Source organism: Perna viridis, chromosome 2 (assembly GCF_037379345.1).
Source record: "Perna viridis isolate PV_CMFRI_1.1 ecotype Kerala chromosome 2, ASM3737934v1, whole genome shotgun sequence".
Taxonomy (NCBI): Eukaryota; Metazoa; Mollusca; class Bivalvia; order Mytilida; family Mytilidae; genus Perna; species Perna viridis.
This window is the reverse complement of record NC_142446.1, coordinates 4132729-4152164: the sequence shown is the minus strand read 5'-3', so window position 1 is coordinate 4152164 and position 19436 is coordinate 4132729. Positions and strand designations below refer to the sequence as shown.

The following is a 19436-nucleotide window of genomic DNA, read 5'->3' as shown; positions in this document are numbered from 1 at the left end:
TCCTCACAATAGTTCTATGCACAATATTCATGCCAAGTTTGGCCCTGATTGGTTCAGTAGTTTCAGAGGAGAAGAGTTTTGAAAAATTGTTAACTACAAGGCGGCAGACTTCAAGTGATGGCAATAGCTCACATAGCCTTTCTCCAGGTGAGCTTAAAAGTTGACTGAAAACAATAATTGTGATTTAAGTCTGTTAAATATTCTTAAAACAAAATTTTAAAAGTAACAAATTGAAAATAAGAATTGTCAAAATGGAAAGATAAACAAATATTTAAACCTTTTTGGTCCCTTTTTATCAGAACAGTAGGGCCAGTGACCCCATTTTATATAGCAAGCTCCTCTATCAGTAAGTAACAACATATTTTCATGAAATTGATGAGCTACAACTTAAGCTATTTTACAGAAACAAAAAAATTAAAATAACTGTGAAGACAACGACTACATCATAATATAATACAACCACAATTTTTTTTGGCAGTCATACAAAAAGAAACAATGATACATTTTCCATTAATTTGTAATATTTGTAATGAAAATACATGCAGATTTGTTGACATGATATTAATTGATTACCAGCATGGACAAAATCTACCTGCATGAAAGAACTTTAATTTGTGTTCCATAAGACTTTTTGAAAATTATGGTTCTGCCAAAAAACCAGGCAGGGGTGATTCATCATACTGTGAAGTACTATTATTTGTGGGGTACCGATTTTCGTGGTTTTCATGGGTAGGTCAAACCACGAAATCTGGTTCCCAATGAATAGTAGATTCCCATTGATGTGTGTACTATAAACTTCAAAACCACAATTTCAAGAATCCATGAACTTGTGTTTCTTCCCTGATCCACAAAAATTGGTATCCGAATTAAAGTACTTTCACAGTATCTTAAGATAATTAATTAAATGGTATAAACACATTTGTTAGGTCCTAAAAACAACTCTTCCTATCTCCATGTCCTTGGATCTGCTACTGAACATGAAATATTTTTTGATTGGTTATAGTGTAAAAATTTTGGTGGTTTTTCCTGTACTTTTCTGTAGTAGAACATAACCAAAATCTAAGTGTTAATATCTCCAGTGGACAACTTTCATTTGCACTTTCATTTTTCAATACAGTTTCTATGAGGTGTACTGAAAGATATCCAATCAAAAAAATATTTGGGATTTCCTATATACCTTGAAATATTTTTTTACTGCTCAGAGTGTAAAAATTCTGGTGGGAAATTTTCCCATATTTTTTTCTGTAGTAAAACCTAACCAAATTTTAAGTTTTAATATTTCCAGTGGACTACTTTTAATTGCACTTATATTTCCTAATTAAATTTCTATGGGGCTAACAGAAGGATAAGCATTAAAAAATATTTTGAATTAAGAAATGCATGGATCACCTATTATTTGCATGTGCCTGGTTATTAGGCAGAGCAGTACTTAAATCGTACTACATACCAGATTTCTTTCTCATAACTGAATGAAAAAATAATTGAATACAGATAGAATATCCAAGGCTACTAGAATGATTAACATTTATCTATGTTCAAGTATATTTTTGTTGAAACCAAACTGTAATCATAAATAAAAATAACTTCCCAGTACAAAAGTATATGGTGGTATAAAAAATCCATAGCACACAACGAAACGTTGTATTGTAGGCAAATAAAAAAGAGTTTTATAACATATAAACACATTGCAGCCTTTATTCTCCAGTAACAAACATGTGAACACTTTTAGAAGATGTCACCATATGTGCAGCTCTATCGGTTCCAACCACTTCACTTAGTTTCTGTATGTCATACTTAGAATACAAGACAGTACACGTGTTCTCTTGGTGTGTCTCTTGTAACATGTTACACAGTTCACTGTAGAAATGTGGGTACATCGGAAGTTCATAAAATATCATGTGTCGTATTCCTCTAATCTTAAATCTATAAACAACAAAAATAAATAAAAGGTAGGTATTGTATATAAAAAAAATGCTATATATATATTTTTTTTTTCAAATGAGGCCAATTAAATCAAATTGCTAGAATTTTAACTCTGCAAATCTTTCAAAATCATCCTTCAACAATAGGAAAAATTTTCCAGATTGATTTGCATGTTCATTGCAATTTTAAGGAGCTCAAAATATGGTTTTTATCTGTACTAGCAACTTGAGTAACAAATAAAAGATTTTATGTCAAATCCATCAACAACAGGACAATACTACTTGGTCTATAACAATATCATTGCCAGTTGTAAGGATGACAGCAATGGTAAATAATAAGGTTAACCGCTAGAATAATGATTTACTGACAGTTACTATAGACACACTATTCAAGCTTCATACAGCTCTGAATTTAGATTCAGACTTAATATTTGACACAGGATATGAATTTGACCAGAATCAAATAGGTCCCTACTCATAAATGGTTCCAGTTCAATCCCAGCTTATATATGGTGGAACAGCACTTGGTTTTCCCACTTTTAATTGAAGGTTTAAATAAACATAGGGTTTTTTCATGTTTTAACAATTAAAATCTGTTTCTAAAATGTAGGTATAATTTTTACCTGTAAGATCTGTATTCTATGATTAACTATGAAATTAAGGGGAATATGCATTGTTTTCCATAAATCTTTAACTCATAGCGCTTATTATCAAAACCCAACTAACAAAACTTATTCAAATTTGTATAAGTATACAATGTGTACTATTTTGCTGAAGTATGCAAAAATATAAAATGAAGCTTTGTACTAAATCTTAAAAGAAGAAGATATTAATTGATTGCATCATTCAATTTTTTTTTATTTGTAATTAATTTAGTATTTAATTACATTTTGTTCAAGTATATATATTTTTTTCAAATTCAATGAATTTACCATTTGAATATTATTTTCTATCAGAATCTTTTACATCTTTACTTTCTCATAAACTATAAACAGCTACAGAGGAAATATACTATCACTGATAATTGCAAGTCCAGAAGGTGTTGTTGTTCATTAGATTGGTACAAACAATGATAATGTAAAATAAATTGTATGTGAAAACAATTGTACATGTATTGAAATTATCCAAGCTTAATAATTAACATTAATAATATTAACTCTCCAAGCTTTACTTTCAATGACATTAATGAGGTTGAGATTTGTAGTTCTATCAAATCATTGAAAAATAATAAATCCCCAGGTCTGGATAGTGTATATAAAAAACCTGCCTCCAAAATTGATCCAGTTATTGGTTAAACAATTCAACCTTGTCTTGAATACGGGTGTTGTACCAGACAGTTGGACCGTGGGTATAATTCAACCCATGTATAAAAACAAGGAAGATAACACGAACCCAGATAACTTCAGAGCAATCACGATGATAAGTTGTTTAGGAAAATTTTTCACCTCGATACTAAACACTAGACTAACACACTTTGCTAATGAGGTTGATTTATTATCGAAAAATCAAGCTGGATTCCGAAAGGGACATTCAACAATAGACAACCTATTTATTTTGAATTCCCTCGTATCGATTTACCAATCTAACAGAAAGAAATCATTTTGCGCCTTTACTGACTTCTGCAAGGTTTCGACACTGTGTGGAGAACGGGCTTGTAAAAGAAATTACAGAGGAGTGAAATTAAAGGAAAGATTTTCACTGTTATATACAAAATGTATGATAATATTAAATCCTGTGTTCATTATGATGGTGAACAATCAGATTTTTTCCTCTGTTTGACAGGGTCAGACAGGGTGAAAACTTGTCTCCCTTCCTTTTCTCCATTTTTCTAAACGATCTTGAGGTATTTCTTGAAGATCGTGGATGCTCGTCATTGCATTTGATGCAAGATCTAGCTGACCGTGATTTTGATATTTTACTCAGAATATTTGTAATTCTGTACGCAGATGATACTGTACTATTAGCCAAAACTCCTGATGGCATGCAGAACACACTAAATATTTTTCAACAATACTGTAATTAGTGGAAATTAAAGGTAAATGTAGAGAAGACAAAAGTTATGATATTTTGTAAACAGAAATGTATATATTAAAATATTAATTTTCAATTCAGATTACAAGACGAAAATATAGAAATTATAGATACCTTTTCCTACCTAGGATTATCTTTCAAGATCGTCTGAATATAGCTGAAATATTGCTGCTCGGGCGTTAAACCCCAACAATCAAACATTATCTTTCAAGTACAATGGCAATTTTTCAAATGCCGAAAAAAAGCTTGTTAACCAATCTCAAAGAGCTGTATTTAGCATTTATAAAAATATTAGAAACCAGAACATTCCTGTTGATCTTCAACTAAAATGTTTTTGATGCTATGATTGAATCTATTTTACTCTATGATTCTGAAATTTGGGGTTATGAAAATTTACAAACTGTAAAAAGAATACACCTTGGTTTTTGTAAAATAATTTCGAAGATTCACAGCTCGACCCCTAATTTTATGCTTTATGTAGAATTGGGGCATTTTCCTTTAGAAGTGAGAGTTAAAAGAAGAATGTTGTCATTTTGGTACAGATTTAACAATAACAAAGATAAGTTAAGTAGTTTATTGTATTCTTTATTGTATAAACTGAAATGTAATTGAACAGAGAGCTTTAAATAGATGAATCATATTGAATGTATATTTAATGAAATTGGCATGAGATGTGTGTCCTTAAATCAAGATGGTCAGTTTGACTTAAATCTTGTAACTAAAATTTTACCTATGACAAATTGATATTTACAAAAAACTAGCTCTTTTTACAAGTGTGGCAGGACGGCCTACCTGCTTTGTAGTAGGTAGTGAGATTCAAATAGCCAGTTAATTGACTTTGCTAAAGGATTAATTATTTAGCCGAATCAGGTTGTCGCTGGCCTGACATCGAGCGGTCTAGGGTTCCATCCTCAGTGGCGGAGTATAATTTTGTGAGTTAAATCATGCTCTCCAGTTACATTTGGTGCCAAACTAAAAAACCCACGGGTTTCGTTAGCTATTTAGTTAGTATTAAAGTCGTTCGTTGTTACGAAGACACTTAAGAGGGGGCAATGTGGCAGGACGGCCTACCTGCGTTGTAGTAGGTAGTGAGATTTAAATAGCCAGTTAATTGACTTGGCTAAAGGATTAATTCTTTAGCCGAATTGGTTTGTCGCTGGCTTGTCACCGAGCAAGCTGTTCACTATGCCAATATGAATTTGACTCACAAAGTATTAGCATTTTAAATAGAAGGTTATGTTAATTTTGAAACATTGAATCCAAGTATGGCAAATCACTTCAGTACATCTAGGATAAGTTTGGCAGAGAAAGTTTGATTTTAGTAGTTTGTTTAATAGAACTTATAATGTTGTTACATGTATATTTAATTATGATAAAAAGTGCTTAAGTGTAAGTTTTTGTAAGAATCAGGCAAAATGGAAAAAAATCAGAAACATAAATGTCAAAACCCCACCCCACCCTTCCGACAATATTTCACTCAAGGATGCTTTATTTATTTGAAAAGACCATTCATCGATCTCTGCATAACTTGATTAGCTCAGAAATTTTTCAATATAATAATACAAATGTGAGGTTTTTGACACGGTTATCTGCCCTTGAAATGTTCATTTTTGGTGCATTTCAATGAAATTATAACTCACTTATCCAAAATGATACAGCAAATCGTTTTTTTTTCCCTTTATTTTGATGATGCAAATGGTCTAATTAAACATTTTAAACTGTGGGTTTTTCATAGCATGTTTCACCCACTGCCTAATTTTTACAGAGACTGATGCTTAAATAAGATAAAAATATTTGTAATTAAGTTACGTATTACTTTCAGTGTTGTTCCATGTATATCTAATGTTAAAAACAGTGAAGCAAATATCGCTTATAAATATATACAGAAACATTCATGTATGATGCCTATAAATTTGGAACTGTCTATATAACTTCATGGGCAGTAAACCCTTTGTCTTTTATTGTTTATATAACTAATTGACAATTTGGGTAATTAAAACCGGGCAAAGCAGGATTAAACCTAACACTAAGTGGTATAATTTAACAGAGATCCATTAATTTTTAGTTAAGTTACTGACCACTACTGGCACTTAATTACTATGTGGTTTAAGTCACAACCTCAAAATCATTCCTGGCCTTCCTTTTGTGGTATGGCATTTCATAAAAATCAATTTACTTATAGTTAAAATTTTTGTGTGGATATCAGGAAAATGCTTGTTACTGGTCCCCATTATGGCCCCTTATTCCTAGAAGTTTCAAATCTTAAAACCAAAAATCAATCCCAGTCTGAACTTTTGTGGAACAATATCACAGACATCCATATTCTTTTACTGGAGATATACAGTTAAATTCTATGAAATGCTCCTTTCTGCCCCCAATTCTAAAACAGTTACCCTAAAATTCAATACCAGCGTTCCTTTTGTGGCTTGGAAATTTCTTGTCAAGTTATTTATTAAGATCAACTATTTTTAAAAAACATTTGTAAATAATTTCATCCTTTATATATGATTGTGAAATACCTAGCAAAACCAGTTCTCTCATTAAACAAAATATGAACCCATACTATAGTTAGTTACTAACAAGGTCAGATTCAAAGAACCTCAATAAAATAAATATGTAGTCGTATGATGCTCATGTCATTGGCACACATAGACATTTTTGTGTCCGGACAATTACTTAAGTACAAGTTAATGAATTTTCTGAAATTGTACTAATAGGTACCATACCAATAAAAGAACAGTGTTCCTGTCGTAAAAAGATACATTTCAAACTTTAAATTAACTGAAATTTTCTAAGTCCAAGGGCCATAACTTCTGAATAAATCATTCAACCATAACCATAGTAGAATTTAATCAGTTACTTCTCATAGTAAGACTACATACAAAAGATAAATAAAAAATTGTGGAAAACTTTTAAATTCACTGAAATTTTGTAACTTCAAGGGCTATAACTTCTGTAAAAATCATTCAACCATAACCACATTCAAACTTAATCTGTAACTTCTCACAGTAAGACTACATACAAAAGATAAAATCAATTGGTAAAAGCATTATAAAAAAAAAAAAAAAAGCGCAAAACTTTTTAATTCACTGAAATTTTCTAAGTCCAAGGGCAGTAACTTCTGTAAAAATCATTCAACCATAACCAAAGTCAAACTTAATCTGTAACATCACATAATGAGGCTACATACCAAATACAAACTTATTTAGTAGGAGCATTACAAAAGAAAGTGTGGAAAAACCCTGACGGATGCCGGCATTTCCATGTCTCCTCACAATGCGTTGGGGGTACAAAAAAGAAGTACCGGTAAGGCTTTGGTTGATTTTGAGAACTGTGACATATGGAGTATGAAACAAGCAATTTCATTATGTCTGGACAATAACTTGCATATCACAGAATGGATATATTTGAAATTGTTTTGGCCCTTTATAACTCAAAAACCATAAGAGAAATCTAAAATCTAATTGAAAAATGAGGGCATGAATTTTCATAAAAAAAAATTCAAAATCGAACCAAAAATAAAAGTGACCATTTTTTTGGGATGGCCAAATTGTCCCCTTTTAACTTGAAAACCATAAGAAATATCTAAATCTGATTGAGAATGGCAGGCAGGAATTTCCATGAGAAATCTAATTGAAAAAATTTTCAAAACCAGACCGTAAATAAAAAAGTATGTTTTTTAAGTTGTGGCCCCCACTTTGGTCCCTACAGACTGACAATGCTACATGCTATTAGAAAACTGTTAATTATTCTTAAAACAAAATTAATTAGAAACAAATTAAAAAAAATAATTGTCAAAATTAAATGAGAAGTAAGCCTTCTACATCAATTTTAAATAGACACCTATTTTACCATTTTCGGCCCCTTTTTTGAAGAACTGTAGGGGCCATGGAGCCCATTTTAAATAGCAAGCTCTTGAGCAGCAAATTACATTATATCTAAATTTCATGACATTTGGTTTTCTTCAACTTACCCGGTAAGTTATGAAAAGGAAACAAAAAATTTAACAATGCCATGGCTGACAACATCATAACATAATAAGACCACAAAAACTGGGATATCATTAAAAATCTAAATACACGGTAAGATTCAGCATATCAAAGAATCTCTTAATTTCAAATTCAGTTTTTATTACAATGAAAGAAAAAGCTCATTTTAGAACCTTTTTGGCCCCAAAGTCCCAAATCTTTAAGGTGATAACCTATAAATCAGTTCAAGTCCAACTGAAGTGGTATGAAACCTGTTTGTACAATGTCATAGAGATCCATACACTTTTACTCAATTTATTGTATGAAACCAGAAAAGTGTTTTATCCTCAACAGTTACAGTCATAACTTCTAAAATCAATACAAGTCTCACTTCTATAGTAGGAGACATCAATTTTAAATTGAGATTTATCTACAGTTGAAGCAAAATATATATTGACAATGACCGAGACGGCAGTGCCATAACATTATAAGTTTGTTTTTAGGAGGGTTTTTGGGGGAGGGTATAAGTTTTGGGGGTACAAATACCAGCAAGATGATGGTGATAACTTCTTTGAAATGCTAAATCATTTACTGCCACCAGAAAGACTTTCTAAGACTATCTTTAAATTTAACTATTTCTATACCAACAGCTAATAACCCACCTTCTGTAAAAGTGAACTCTCTCTGTGTACAACATAAAATGAACATTTTTATGGTAAAACTGATTTCTTGCTCTAGACACAGCTTTGTCTTTAGTATACCTGTAAAAAAACAGTCAACTGAAGAATAACACAAAAGAATGCAAAGTAGGTCATTTTAGTTTCAAAACAGACAACATCAAAAAATAAAGCAAGTAGAAACACTATTGCCAAGCTTAATCAATAACAGTTTGACAACATGGGTATCTAATATCACAAAGCTCGGCACATGTTTTTTTTGGATAGTGGACAGTATGGGTATCTAACAACACTAAACTTGGTTCATATTTTTGGACAGTTTGACAGTATAGGCCTGTTACACAACCAAGCTTGGTACATATTATTGGACAACCTGACAGTATTGGGATCTAACACTGCTAAGCTTGGCGCATATTTTTGGAAATTTGACAGTAATATTACCATCTGAATCATACTTTGTGTTTCAGGAGCAAAATGTTTTGTCAATTAACTGTGCAGACAATAAAGGATGGCATAGTAAAATAAAATATATTATGTTTCATGGAGTACAGCAAGATACACCCACAGAGGTCAAACCCTGAATAGATGGGGCAAATATGGACAAAAATTTCAAGCTTGATGCAACTCTGTATTTTGATTGTGAATTGATGTTTGACACAGGATATTACTCAGAATGGAAGTGGTCAAATAATTAAATACTTGCTATAACACTTTTAAAAGACTACATGAATAGACATACAGACGGATGGACAAACAGCTTTCTAAGATCCCAGAATTTTGTTTCTATATCTGTAAAGTATGATTAAAAAAATCAAAAGTCTAGATCAAAAGAAATAAACAATTCACAATGTCATGGCCTTTGGTGTAGATTTTCTTGAGTTTAAAGTCCAATAGTTGCCCTATGTTTGTATGAATGAAGTCACGTTTGTTTAGTTTGTTGTTTGTTTGGGGTTTAACGTCCGAGCAGCAATATTTCACCTATATTCAGACGATGAAGTCACGTAACTCAAAAATGTAAAATCTAAAATATATAAAATCAAAAAGGAGCTTACATTAATAGAAATAAACTATTTAACAATGTATCAAGAAAACTGCTTGAAACATTTTCAGGTTATTTCACAAATATAGGAAATCTTCCCCTTTTATAAATAAAGTCCCATAACTCAAAAATTAAAAATCGAAAATTTATAAAAAACAATCTAAAAGGAGATGTTATCAATAAAAAGAAACAACTCACTTAAATTTTGTGAAAATAGGTGCAACCTGAGTAAGAGTCTGAAAACTGCAGTCCCAAATCAAAAATAAAAAAATCACCCCATTTTTTAATTGGAAAGGATGAGGGTACATAAGGCTCAGTAGCGCCTACTAGAAGAAATGAAATTATATCCCTTTAGTATACTCAATTTATTTCATTAATTAAAATTAAAACAATTTGTTTTATCTTTGTTTTTTACATATCAAAAAATAAAATTCATTTTTGCTTACAAGCAACATAAAGAAAACTATATGCATATTCAATGAGTGTATGTTGAAAAAAGTAAAAAAATAATTACACCTTGGTGTTTTATTTTACACTGTTTGTTTGATTTATATAGTAACCTAATTGTATAACCTAGTAAGATAATCACACTTAGTATGATGTTTTTCCCTTCTGTTTAATGTGGATATGTTGTAATTTTTATTTTGTAATTGATATCAAGTTTAACTTCAGTTCCTGATGTAAATGTCACATCTTTATCCCTGTAAAGAATCTTCACTTCAATATACGCATTAAAAGGCAATTGGCAACAAATAATTTTTGTCTCCCGTTCTTTTTTTAATAAGTATTGGCATAATCAAAACACGTATAAAATTCAGTGATCATCGAGACTGTTCCAGTGTAATCAACAGAGAAAAATACTAAGTGTGTGTTACCGATGCCTCATCAACTACATGGTAGCACTGCATGAAGAGACTATATCTTCAGTATAAGCAGTTAAAAGTCACTGATGTTTCTTGTGCTTAACTACAGACAGACAGACAGATCCCTGCTGCACCGTGTTTAATATTTTCTTAATTAGTACAATAGGTCAAAAATAGTAAGCATGTATGCGTATAATTCATTGTTGATAAACTTATCATTACTTTGAGCAAAAACTAATGCATATAAAATTTACGAGGTTTTAAGATAAATAAATGAGAAAAATTAACAAATGACACTTTTTCATTAAAATGTATGATTGTAAATTGTACTAAATTGATGTCAGAAAGTATGAAATAAATGCATCCATGTATTTCTTCATACATTTCGTAATCTCCTACTGTTTTGTCCGGCTTGAAACCCTGCAACTTTCAGAATTTTCGATATTCATCAGTCACAATAATGGGAAGAAAATTGGAAGTCATGGAGCTAAGAAATGACACACTTCAATTTTGGATCAAAATTACAGTTTTTATTTCTAAATACCAATTTAGTGTTATAATGTATGAAATTAATCTATCACATTTTCTAGCGTAGTTTTTTAACAAAAAGATATGTTGTAAAATTGACTCTATGTCAAATCTCCCTCTTCCGAAAAAATTTTGAGAGGTGGAGCAGATCCACTTCTATTGAGATTCCGCACACCAATGCTTTTGCAAATGGTATTTCCGTTCAAATTCAAAATTAAGTTGTCATATCTTAAAATCAGGTTCAAAAACTACTTTTGTTAAAATGTCATGTGGATATTCCTACCACAAGACCTCAAATAGTTCGTGGTTATGCCACGCTTATATAGCCTCACAATTCACAATGCATTGTCACAACTCTCCAAATCCATAACATGGGACGCACTTGTCCTGTTATTCAAGATTTTCAAGAGGCAGATAACAAAATTTTGAAAGACATGAATTTAATACAAACGTAACACAGGATTCAGCTGACTGAAATAAAAGACATGAACATATTCAAAAATATGACCAAAAGCTGAACTGCTGACAATAAATAGCATGATAGGAGAACTTGGACCCAATATCAGATTAGACCTGTCCTTACAAATACTAAAACTACATGTAGATATTTACACATGACCTTTTTAATTTACGTATACATCCATACACACAATGAACGGTGTGGCAAAGTAATTCATCAGGTAACAGCACCAGCTTTGATATAAATATGGGTAAGTATTGGCATTTTAAAAAAAAAAGTGTACACTGAATACGAAAGGAATACTAGAAAATTTTTAAATTACATTATTTACAGAAAATTCAAGTGACGGGATTTTATACACACAAAAATGCCCAAAAACAGTGGCAGATCCAGGGGCATGCCCTCCCCCCCTCCAACCCTAGAAAAAAAATTGTTGAAAAATTGTGTGTGTTAAATCATGAAAAACACTCACTTCATTATCCTCACAGGTGATCCTGTCAAGAAATTTATTTTGGGCCCACTTTACCTAAAATTCTGGATCAGTTACTGCCCAAAGAAATGAACAAACATCTTGCACATAAACTTTGCAATATCAAATACATATAGGGACATGTTTGATAGGTGTACATTGTACATATACATGTATTGGAGATTTTTTTTTTCCGGAAAGAGAAAGTTGTCTTGAGAGAAGTATTTTCAGATTCACTATTCTTAATCATTTCATTAGATAAATAAACACAGCTTTTTTCATGCAAACATAAAATTAAGGAGAGAGTTTGATATTAAAAACATTGTTTCCAACTTTGCCGGATCATATTAGGGAATGAACTGCATTACTACATTTATTACAAACAAAATGTATGTAGAAAGTGTGCTATTGGTTTCTATTTATACACTAATGCTTATACATGTACATGTACCAGCTCTTTGAAAGCCTCTCATTTACTGCAAAAGTAAATCATTATGTTAAACATGAGGGTTTTATACTAAAAAAACAAGTATTGAAAACAAACAGCGTCATTAGGTAAAACGGCCAGGTGTTTAATCATGTGACAGTTAGCTAGGTCACATGATACATGTACAGGTAAAGTTGGACTTAGTCATTTTTTAAGCGATATTGTGTGTGAATTTTGAAAGATTTTTAATAAATAGACAGAGATCCAGCATTAACCAAAAAATCCTTTTTCCTGTAAAAAGAATGAATAAATGAGCACTTTCGGTTTCAATCTTTTTTTGGTTATGCAGGATCTCACTATGAAATAAGTTACAAAAGAGTGAAAAAATGCTATTTCATCTACAGAATAGCCTTCAAGATGGTTTTTGTGCAATCGTTTCACAATTGTTACTTTTTAAATTACAAACTTAATGCGCAAAATTGACAATTTACTATATGAATTATATTTATTTAGTTTTCTTCCAAATTTTGAAAAAAAAAATTTTACCAATAATTTCAGTAGGCAGAATAAGGCCTTATGGGCCCTCATACTTTATTAAAATCAAAAGGGAGCTCATATCAATCAAAATAAACAATTCACCACAATTTCACAAAAGTTGGTGTCAGCATTTTGAGTTATTGTGCAAAGTGCAAACCATGGATGAACAGACACAGGTATACCATAAAACATCCTGTCTTAAAAGACAGGTGCTTAAAATAAATATTTAAACTTACTCGCTAATATGCATGAAACTAATTTCCTCTCTGACAAAGTAATTCCTCAGACGAACAAAATCAAAGTATGATGGTACATATATAAATGTCTGCGATAGCACTGGATCTTTGTGTGTGGGTAAAATCTAAAAATAAAACAAGTGATGCACATCTTTATCTTAGTACATAAATCTACATGCCTGAAAGAATATGAGTGTAAGTTAACTAATCTGTTAATGATTTAATTGTGGTATTATTTAGTGATATCTGACTAAGCAGAAATAGAATAACAGTTAGCACAAAATAATTCTCCATGCTCCCACTTATACACATGTTTCCATTCAATCTTAAACATTCAATATAAACCCAAAAGGTACTAAAATCATCATTTAAATTAAAATATTCACAGCATCATTTATATGATAAATTTCTCCCAGATATGTATTTATATTTCGCTAATGAAAACACCATTCTAATCAAATATGACAATTGGATTTACCTGATCAGTTTTGAGAAAGTTTCACTAAAATTCATCCAGTAATTAATAAAGAATACTAAATAGGTTTCCCTGTTACTCCTGTCTGTCAATGATTAGGTAGGGGCACAAATACTAGTATATCGCACATGGCACATTCATGATGAGTTGAATGAAAATATCCATGAAGCATTTAAAAAGGGGATAAAAATACAAAAGTGGACCAATGGTAGACACTGCTTTACTTAAAAGTGAGAGGTATTAAAAACTAGAGGCCCTAGAGAGCCTGAAACACTCACCTGGTCAAAAATAGTCTTTATAGCTCTCCAAAGCTGGACTCTTGGCCTTATTGTATTATTGTCACAAGAACCAATTAACCAATACAGAGCATCTTAGTTATCCACCCGGTTTTTATATTATAAAATTAATCTCTAATAGTCATTTTTTGACTCTTCAAGGGCAATAACACCAACATTGAGCAACAGATCTTTATGAAAATTTCGACATAGGTTGGTCTCACCATGCTGATCATTTTTCCCTCTTAAAAATTAGGCCAAACCATTTGGTTTTCAAGTAATTTCAACAAGACGTCAATTTTTAGTAGTGGTGGTCATGTTTTCAACGGATAAAAAATTGTTAGGGATATCCTAACAAACATTCATACCATGTTTGGTTACAATCCATCTTACAAGTTGTCTTAGAGGAAAAGATTTAAAACAAAAATCCATTTCAGGACCAATCACTCATTCATTTGTCAACAGCTCTTTCTGAAAATTTTGGCATAGGTCAATCCCATTATGCTGAACAATTTTACTCCAGTCAGAATTTAGCTAAACCAAACTGTTTTTGAGTTATTTGCATAATTCTGCAATTTGATCTCTACGGTCAATTTTTATAATTTTATAAACGGTAGCCATGTTTTTAGCCATGTTTTTCACAAGATCATAAATCCCCACACACAGATTGTTGAACATGTTGTACATAACATTTAAGCAAAGTTTCGTTTCAATCCATCCAGCAGTTTTAGAGGAGAAGATTTTTAAAAGTTGGAATTGTAAAATTTGGGAAAAAATTCATTTCATGACTAATAACTCATTCATTTGTCAATGAATCTTTCTGAAAATTTTCAGCATAGGTCAATCCCATCATGCTGAACAATTTTACTCCCTACGGGACGACGGAATATAATGATGGCAATAGCTCACAAGGCCTTTCTGCCAGGTGAGCTCATGAAAAACTTCATGGAGTGCAGTGTAATACAACTACAGCATACTGAACTCATTACAATTCATTATGAACACAACAACTGCTTTGGATACAATATAGCACAAAATTTGAAATTCAATTAAAGGTGAAAAAAGTTTTGCTTTAGGGGTGATAATGAAAGACCTTTTCCTTCGATCCCTGTAACTCAAACAAACATAGGAGATGTTAATCTGATAGAAAAATGCAGGCATGCATTCTAGTAAGGAAATCAATAAAAAAAAAATCAAAATCAGACAAAACAAAAATTGGCACAACCTAATTTCATACCCCTTTAACTCAAAAAGGGTTAAAGGGAAGTCAATCATCATAGAAAAAAAACTGGTTGTATAGAAAACAGCATGCTGACCAACTTCATTTCATAAGATACTGGTAATATACTAAATAAGAAATACAGAAAAATGTATATAATTAATAGAACCTCAAAAGAGTTGCTTACATAAGAATAAAATTGCAATATTAAAATAAATTAAGAAGTAGAAAACATGATTAAACAATATACTAAAAGCAAAACAACAAACTCCAAATAATATTAAAAAAATTTAAAAAATCAAAATAAAAAAAGATAAACAGACCTAATCTGTAGGTTCATACCTTTTGAATGAAAAAATTAAATCTGTCATCTGCCAACTGACTGTAAGTATTACAACTGACTTTATGGAACACCTTAAACAAAAAAAAAACAAATCAGAGGATCAAAGGATTACTTGATGATGACATCATCATAAACACATATTCAAAAGATCTTTACCAAATGTGTTTTCAAATTGGGTTTCAAAAGCAATTTTCAGCAGATGAAGCCACCACAGACCTCACATGAGCTGCTTTAAAAGTTAATTTTGTAAAGATCTCACTGCTGTGAACAATCCTAAAGGTTTCAAACCATTTGCATGTTAAGTTGCAGATGAGGTAAATTTCCAAAGTGTGCTAATCAGAAGCTTATTCTGCCTCTCAGCCATCTTACTCATTCAATCAGAACAAAAAGAAACTTGTTTATAAAGATCCAGACAAGTATTTTTTTTGTCCAATTTAATTATAACATTCTAAGTATTTAATAGAGATACAGACTACAATGTCTTTTTAGGTATTAACTTATATACATGTATACTTTATTTCTCACAAACCACATTTACAGTGGTATAGAGAATAATAAGTTACATAAGATATAAATTGTACAAGCAATATGAATACATGATACACATATTTTGCATTTTGATTAAATTTTATACATATAAGTCGATAATATATAAAATAAGAGTTAGCCCAGAGTTTTTTTTTCCATATTTACAGATGTTGATGAGATCTTTACAAAGGAGCCACCTTTAAAGCATAAACTAGAGGCTCCCAGGAGCCTGCATCATCACTCACCTGGTTATTTTTTTGTCTTTCAAGGCTATAACTCTAACAAGGAGCTGTCTGACAAGTTGACTAGGTAACATTTTGGTAGAACTTTCAATAAGGATCCTTTCATCAATTGAACATTCATTCTATTTATTATAGTTTTCAAAATATTGCCTGAAGGCTGCTAAAAACTTAACTTTTTGCCTTCCAAGGGCAATAACTCTAACAAGGAGCTGTCTGACAAGTTGACTAGGTAACATTTTGGTAGAACTTTCAATAAGGATCCTTTCATCAATTGAACATTCATTCTATTTATTATAGTTTTCAAAATATTGCCTGAAGGCTGCTAAAAACTTAACTTTTTGCCTTCCAAGGGCAATAACTCTAACAAGGAGTCGTCCAACAAGTTTGATCCCCGCAAACTTTCGTAGGTTGTATCATAAGGATCATTTCAGCAACTGAAAGTTTCATTCTACCTATCATAGATTTCAAGATATTGTCGGAAAACTGTAAAAAGAACATCATTTTTAACCTTTCTAGGGCAATAACTCTTACAAGGTGTCATCAGACAACTCTGGAGATTTTTGTAGGTCTTATAATAAGGATCATTTCAGCAAGGAAAAGAATTTGTCTGAACCTAACGATTTTGGAGCTATATGCGAAAAACTTCTGTCTGACCCCTATGTTCTATTTTTAGTAACAGCAGGCATGTTTTTTGATGTATCAAATATCCCCACAACAGTTCTATGCAAGATACCACAAGAAGCATTTATAAAAAGTTTGGTTCAAACTGGTCAAGTAGTGTAAGAGGAAAGGAGTTTTGAAAAATTGCTAACGACGGCAGACGACAACAGATGCCAAGGGATGGCAATAGCTCACGTCGCCTTCTGCCAGTTCAGCTAAAAATGGGTAGATTGTAGATGTCAAAGCTAGTTTTCTTCAAGTTATCAGGTACTTCATTGTTTTTCTATTATTCTTACAGCCTATCTCAGGTTTCTGTTGTGAAGCTGAAAAACAACAGCAATTTCCAATGGCATGGGTCATATTGACTGTGATGTTGCCAATAAATAGAATAATGTCAGATTTGAAAGTCTCAACAGAAAGTCACATTTCCTGTCTCGACTTCAAAACAACTGTTATCTATATTTAGTGGATAGTTACTGCTACGATGTGTTAATCAAGTTGAGTGGTTTTCTAGCAGTTGAACAAAATGTTACAAGTTTTAAGACAACACAGACACTAAGTAACCTTTAAGTATGTAAATACACTTGTAGAATGCATTACTGACCTGTAAGAAGTAGTACGAGGTGAAATGGGCAAACAAAATTAGCTACAAGGTCACTACCTGTTATCTAAAATTTACCAAAAATACATTGCAGGCATTTGAACTGATGAGTTAATCATGAAGACTAGCAGGATATAAGTTCAAAACTTGTTCCTGCATTGTAAAGGAAAACATATAAATATGTATATTAAATCAGTAGCAAAAACAATTAACTTGCTATCCATAACAAAAAATATTGAGTTCCACAGTTCCTCTTTTCCTTTTGGCTATTATAACATCAAGGCTATACTGCACACTATTCACATGCTGGTTATGTAAATATTTTACCTGTGGTAACTGAGTGACTACTTGTGATATTGTCCCCTTGCTTTCAGGTCGATGAACAATTATTTTACCATTGTTATCTATTTTGAGTTAAGGAATTAATCAATCTATAAATTTACTATTCACAATGAAATTAATCTAAATGCTATAGAAAAGATAAAAAGTTTATATACAGTTATATAATGAGAATAGGTATAGTGAATATGTCAAAGAGACAATATCCCCACCAGGATGAAAATGTCAGCCCAAGACCACCCATTGGACTTCCATGAACCACAGGGCACGCTGCAGCTAGCCCCAAAACATCATTATACACAATAACAGGGAAAGAGTTGCCCCATTATACTCAAGTAACATAAAAATAAACTAAAGGTGAAAACGAAACAAGACATACAAAGGCCAGAAATTCCTGACTTCAAGTTGGATTAATTCCCCTTGCAGTGTCATGACATTAATTGATTATCTGCATTCATCTACATTTAACTTTCAAAATCCATTCAGCGTTTTAAGAGGAGTTGTGCTTAAGGGGTTTGTAAATGTAAAACCCTTCAGTTGGATTATCTATGTTTACAGGCATCCGACAATAGTGCTAATCTTCCTATTAAAATTCATCTAAATCCATTGAGTCCGTTAAGGAGTGATATAGAAATAAAAATCTAAAAGGATACTGAAACAGCACTTATTGAAAATAGAGCCGAGTTGAGGAGCACTGATGGAGCTAAAGATCAAAGTCTGTCTGTAATATTTACTCCTGAAAAATATTAAAGAAATAAGAAATAAATCAAACTCCTACATATATCTTTAAAAAAATCAAGCAATGCTTACTAGAAATTATATATAAAAAAATCCCGTATTGCAATACTTGATCTGAGAGTTAAACAGGTTTGTTTATAGGCCTTGATTTAATCATATCAGGGCATAACATAAGTAGAGCTAAAGAAGTTTGAAAGTTTAATGCATGATACTATAGGAATAAACAGCATTATCAAACTAAAATTTCTGACAAAGAAGATGATTTTGATTTTCCAATTGTTAATTTCCCATTCCTAGATGGTGATAATCTTATGGTATTAATATTTAACTGGTCCATTATGCCTGTGTTTGTAATATAGTGTCAGATTTTAATGAAAGCAATAAATTCCCAACAGAAAAGCTTTTGCACCAGGGGTACTGATATCACTAACTTCTAAAAACATTTACTGTTTTTCAGTTACAATACTTTGATACAAAAATATATAATAGCACTTGCAGGTTCTTAATTAAAAATAGTATTGCCCACCCAGTTTTTTTGTTTTTTTTTAGAAAATATAGTCTATGAAGCACATTATTCATACAAAATCTGATGGCTTTATCGATTGCCCTAAATAGATTTATAGGTAAAGGATACCATTTTCTTTGAGCCTTGTTTTCAAAAATAAAGATATTCAACACCTAATTGCATCCCTACGTAAAAAATTAAGTCATTTATGAGTATTGCACCACATTGAATCTTGCCTATTTAGTGTTTGACGTTAATACTCAAGCCGTCTGGACTTGTAGTGACTAATTATTTCTTATGCTGGTAGTTTTGATGATACTGTCATTTTTTATAATGTTCAGATCTAGAATTCAG

At 31.5% G+C, this 19436-nt stretch overlaps 1 protein-coding gene across 2 annotated transcripts in view; it reads right to left on the bottom strand.

The window, feature by feature from the left end:
* Positions 1-177: 177 nt before the first annotated feature.
* Positions 178-19436, bottom strand: part of LOC148623347 (U3 small nucleolar RNA-associated protein 25 homolog) — a 59766-nt gene continuing 40507 nt past the window's right edge. For both annotated transcript variants that reach the window (XM_088565134.1, XM_088565135.1), the window contains 6 exons: positions 18493-18575; positions 17828-17904; positions 15469-15540; positions 13158-13282; positions 8584-8682; positions 178-1923 (listed from right to left, as the gene is read on the bottom strand). In XM_088565134.1, coding sequence (XP_088421260.1) covers positions 1695-1923; positions 8584-8682; positions 13158-13282; positions 15469-15540; positions 17828-17904; positions 18493-18575 — 685 coding nt within the window. In that variant the 3' untranslated portion in view covers positions 178-1694. The remainder of the gene's footprint in view (positions 1924-8583; positions 8683-13157; positions 13283-15468; positions 15541-17827; positions 17905-18492; positions 18576-19436) is intronic.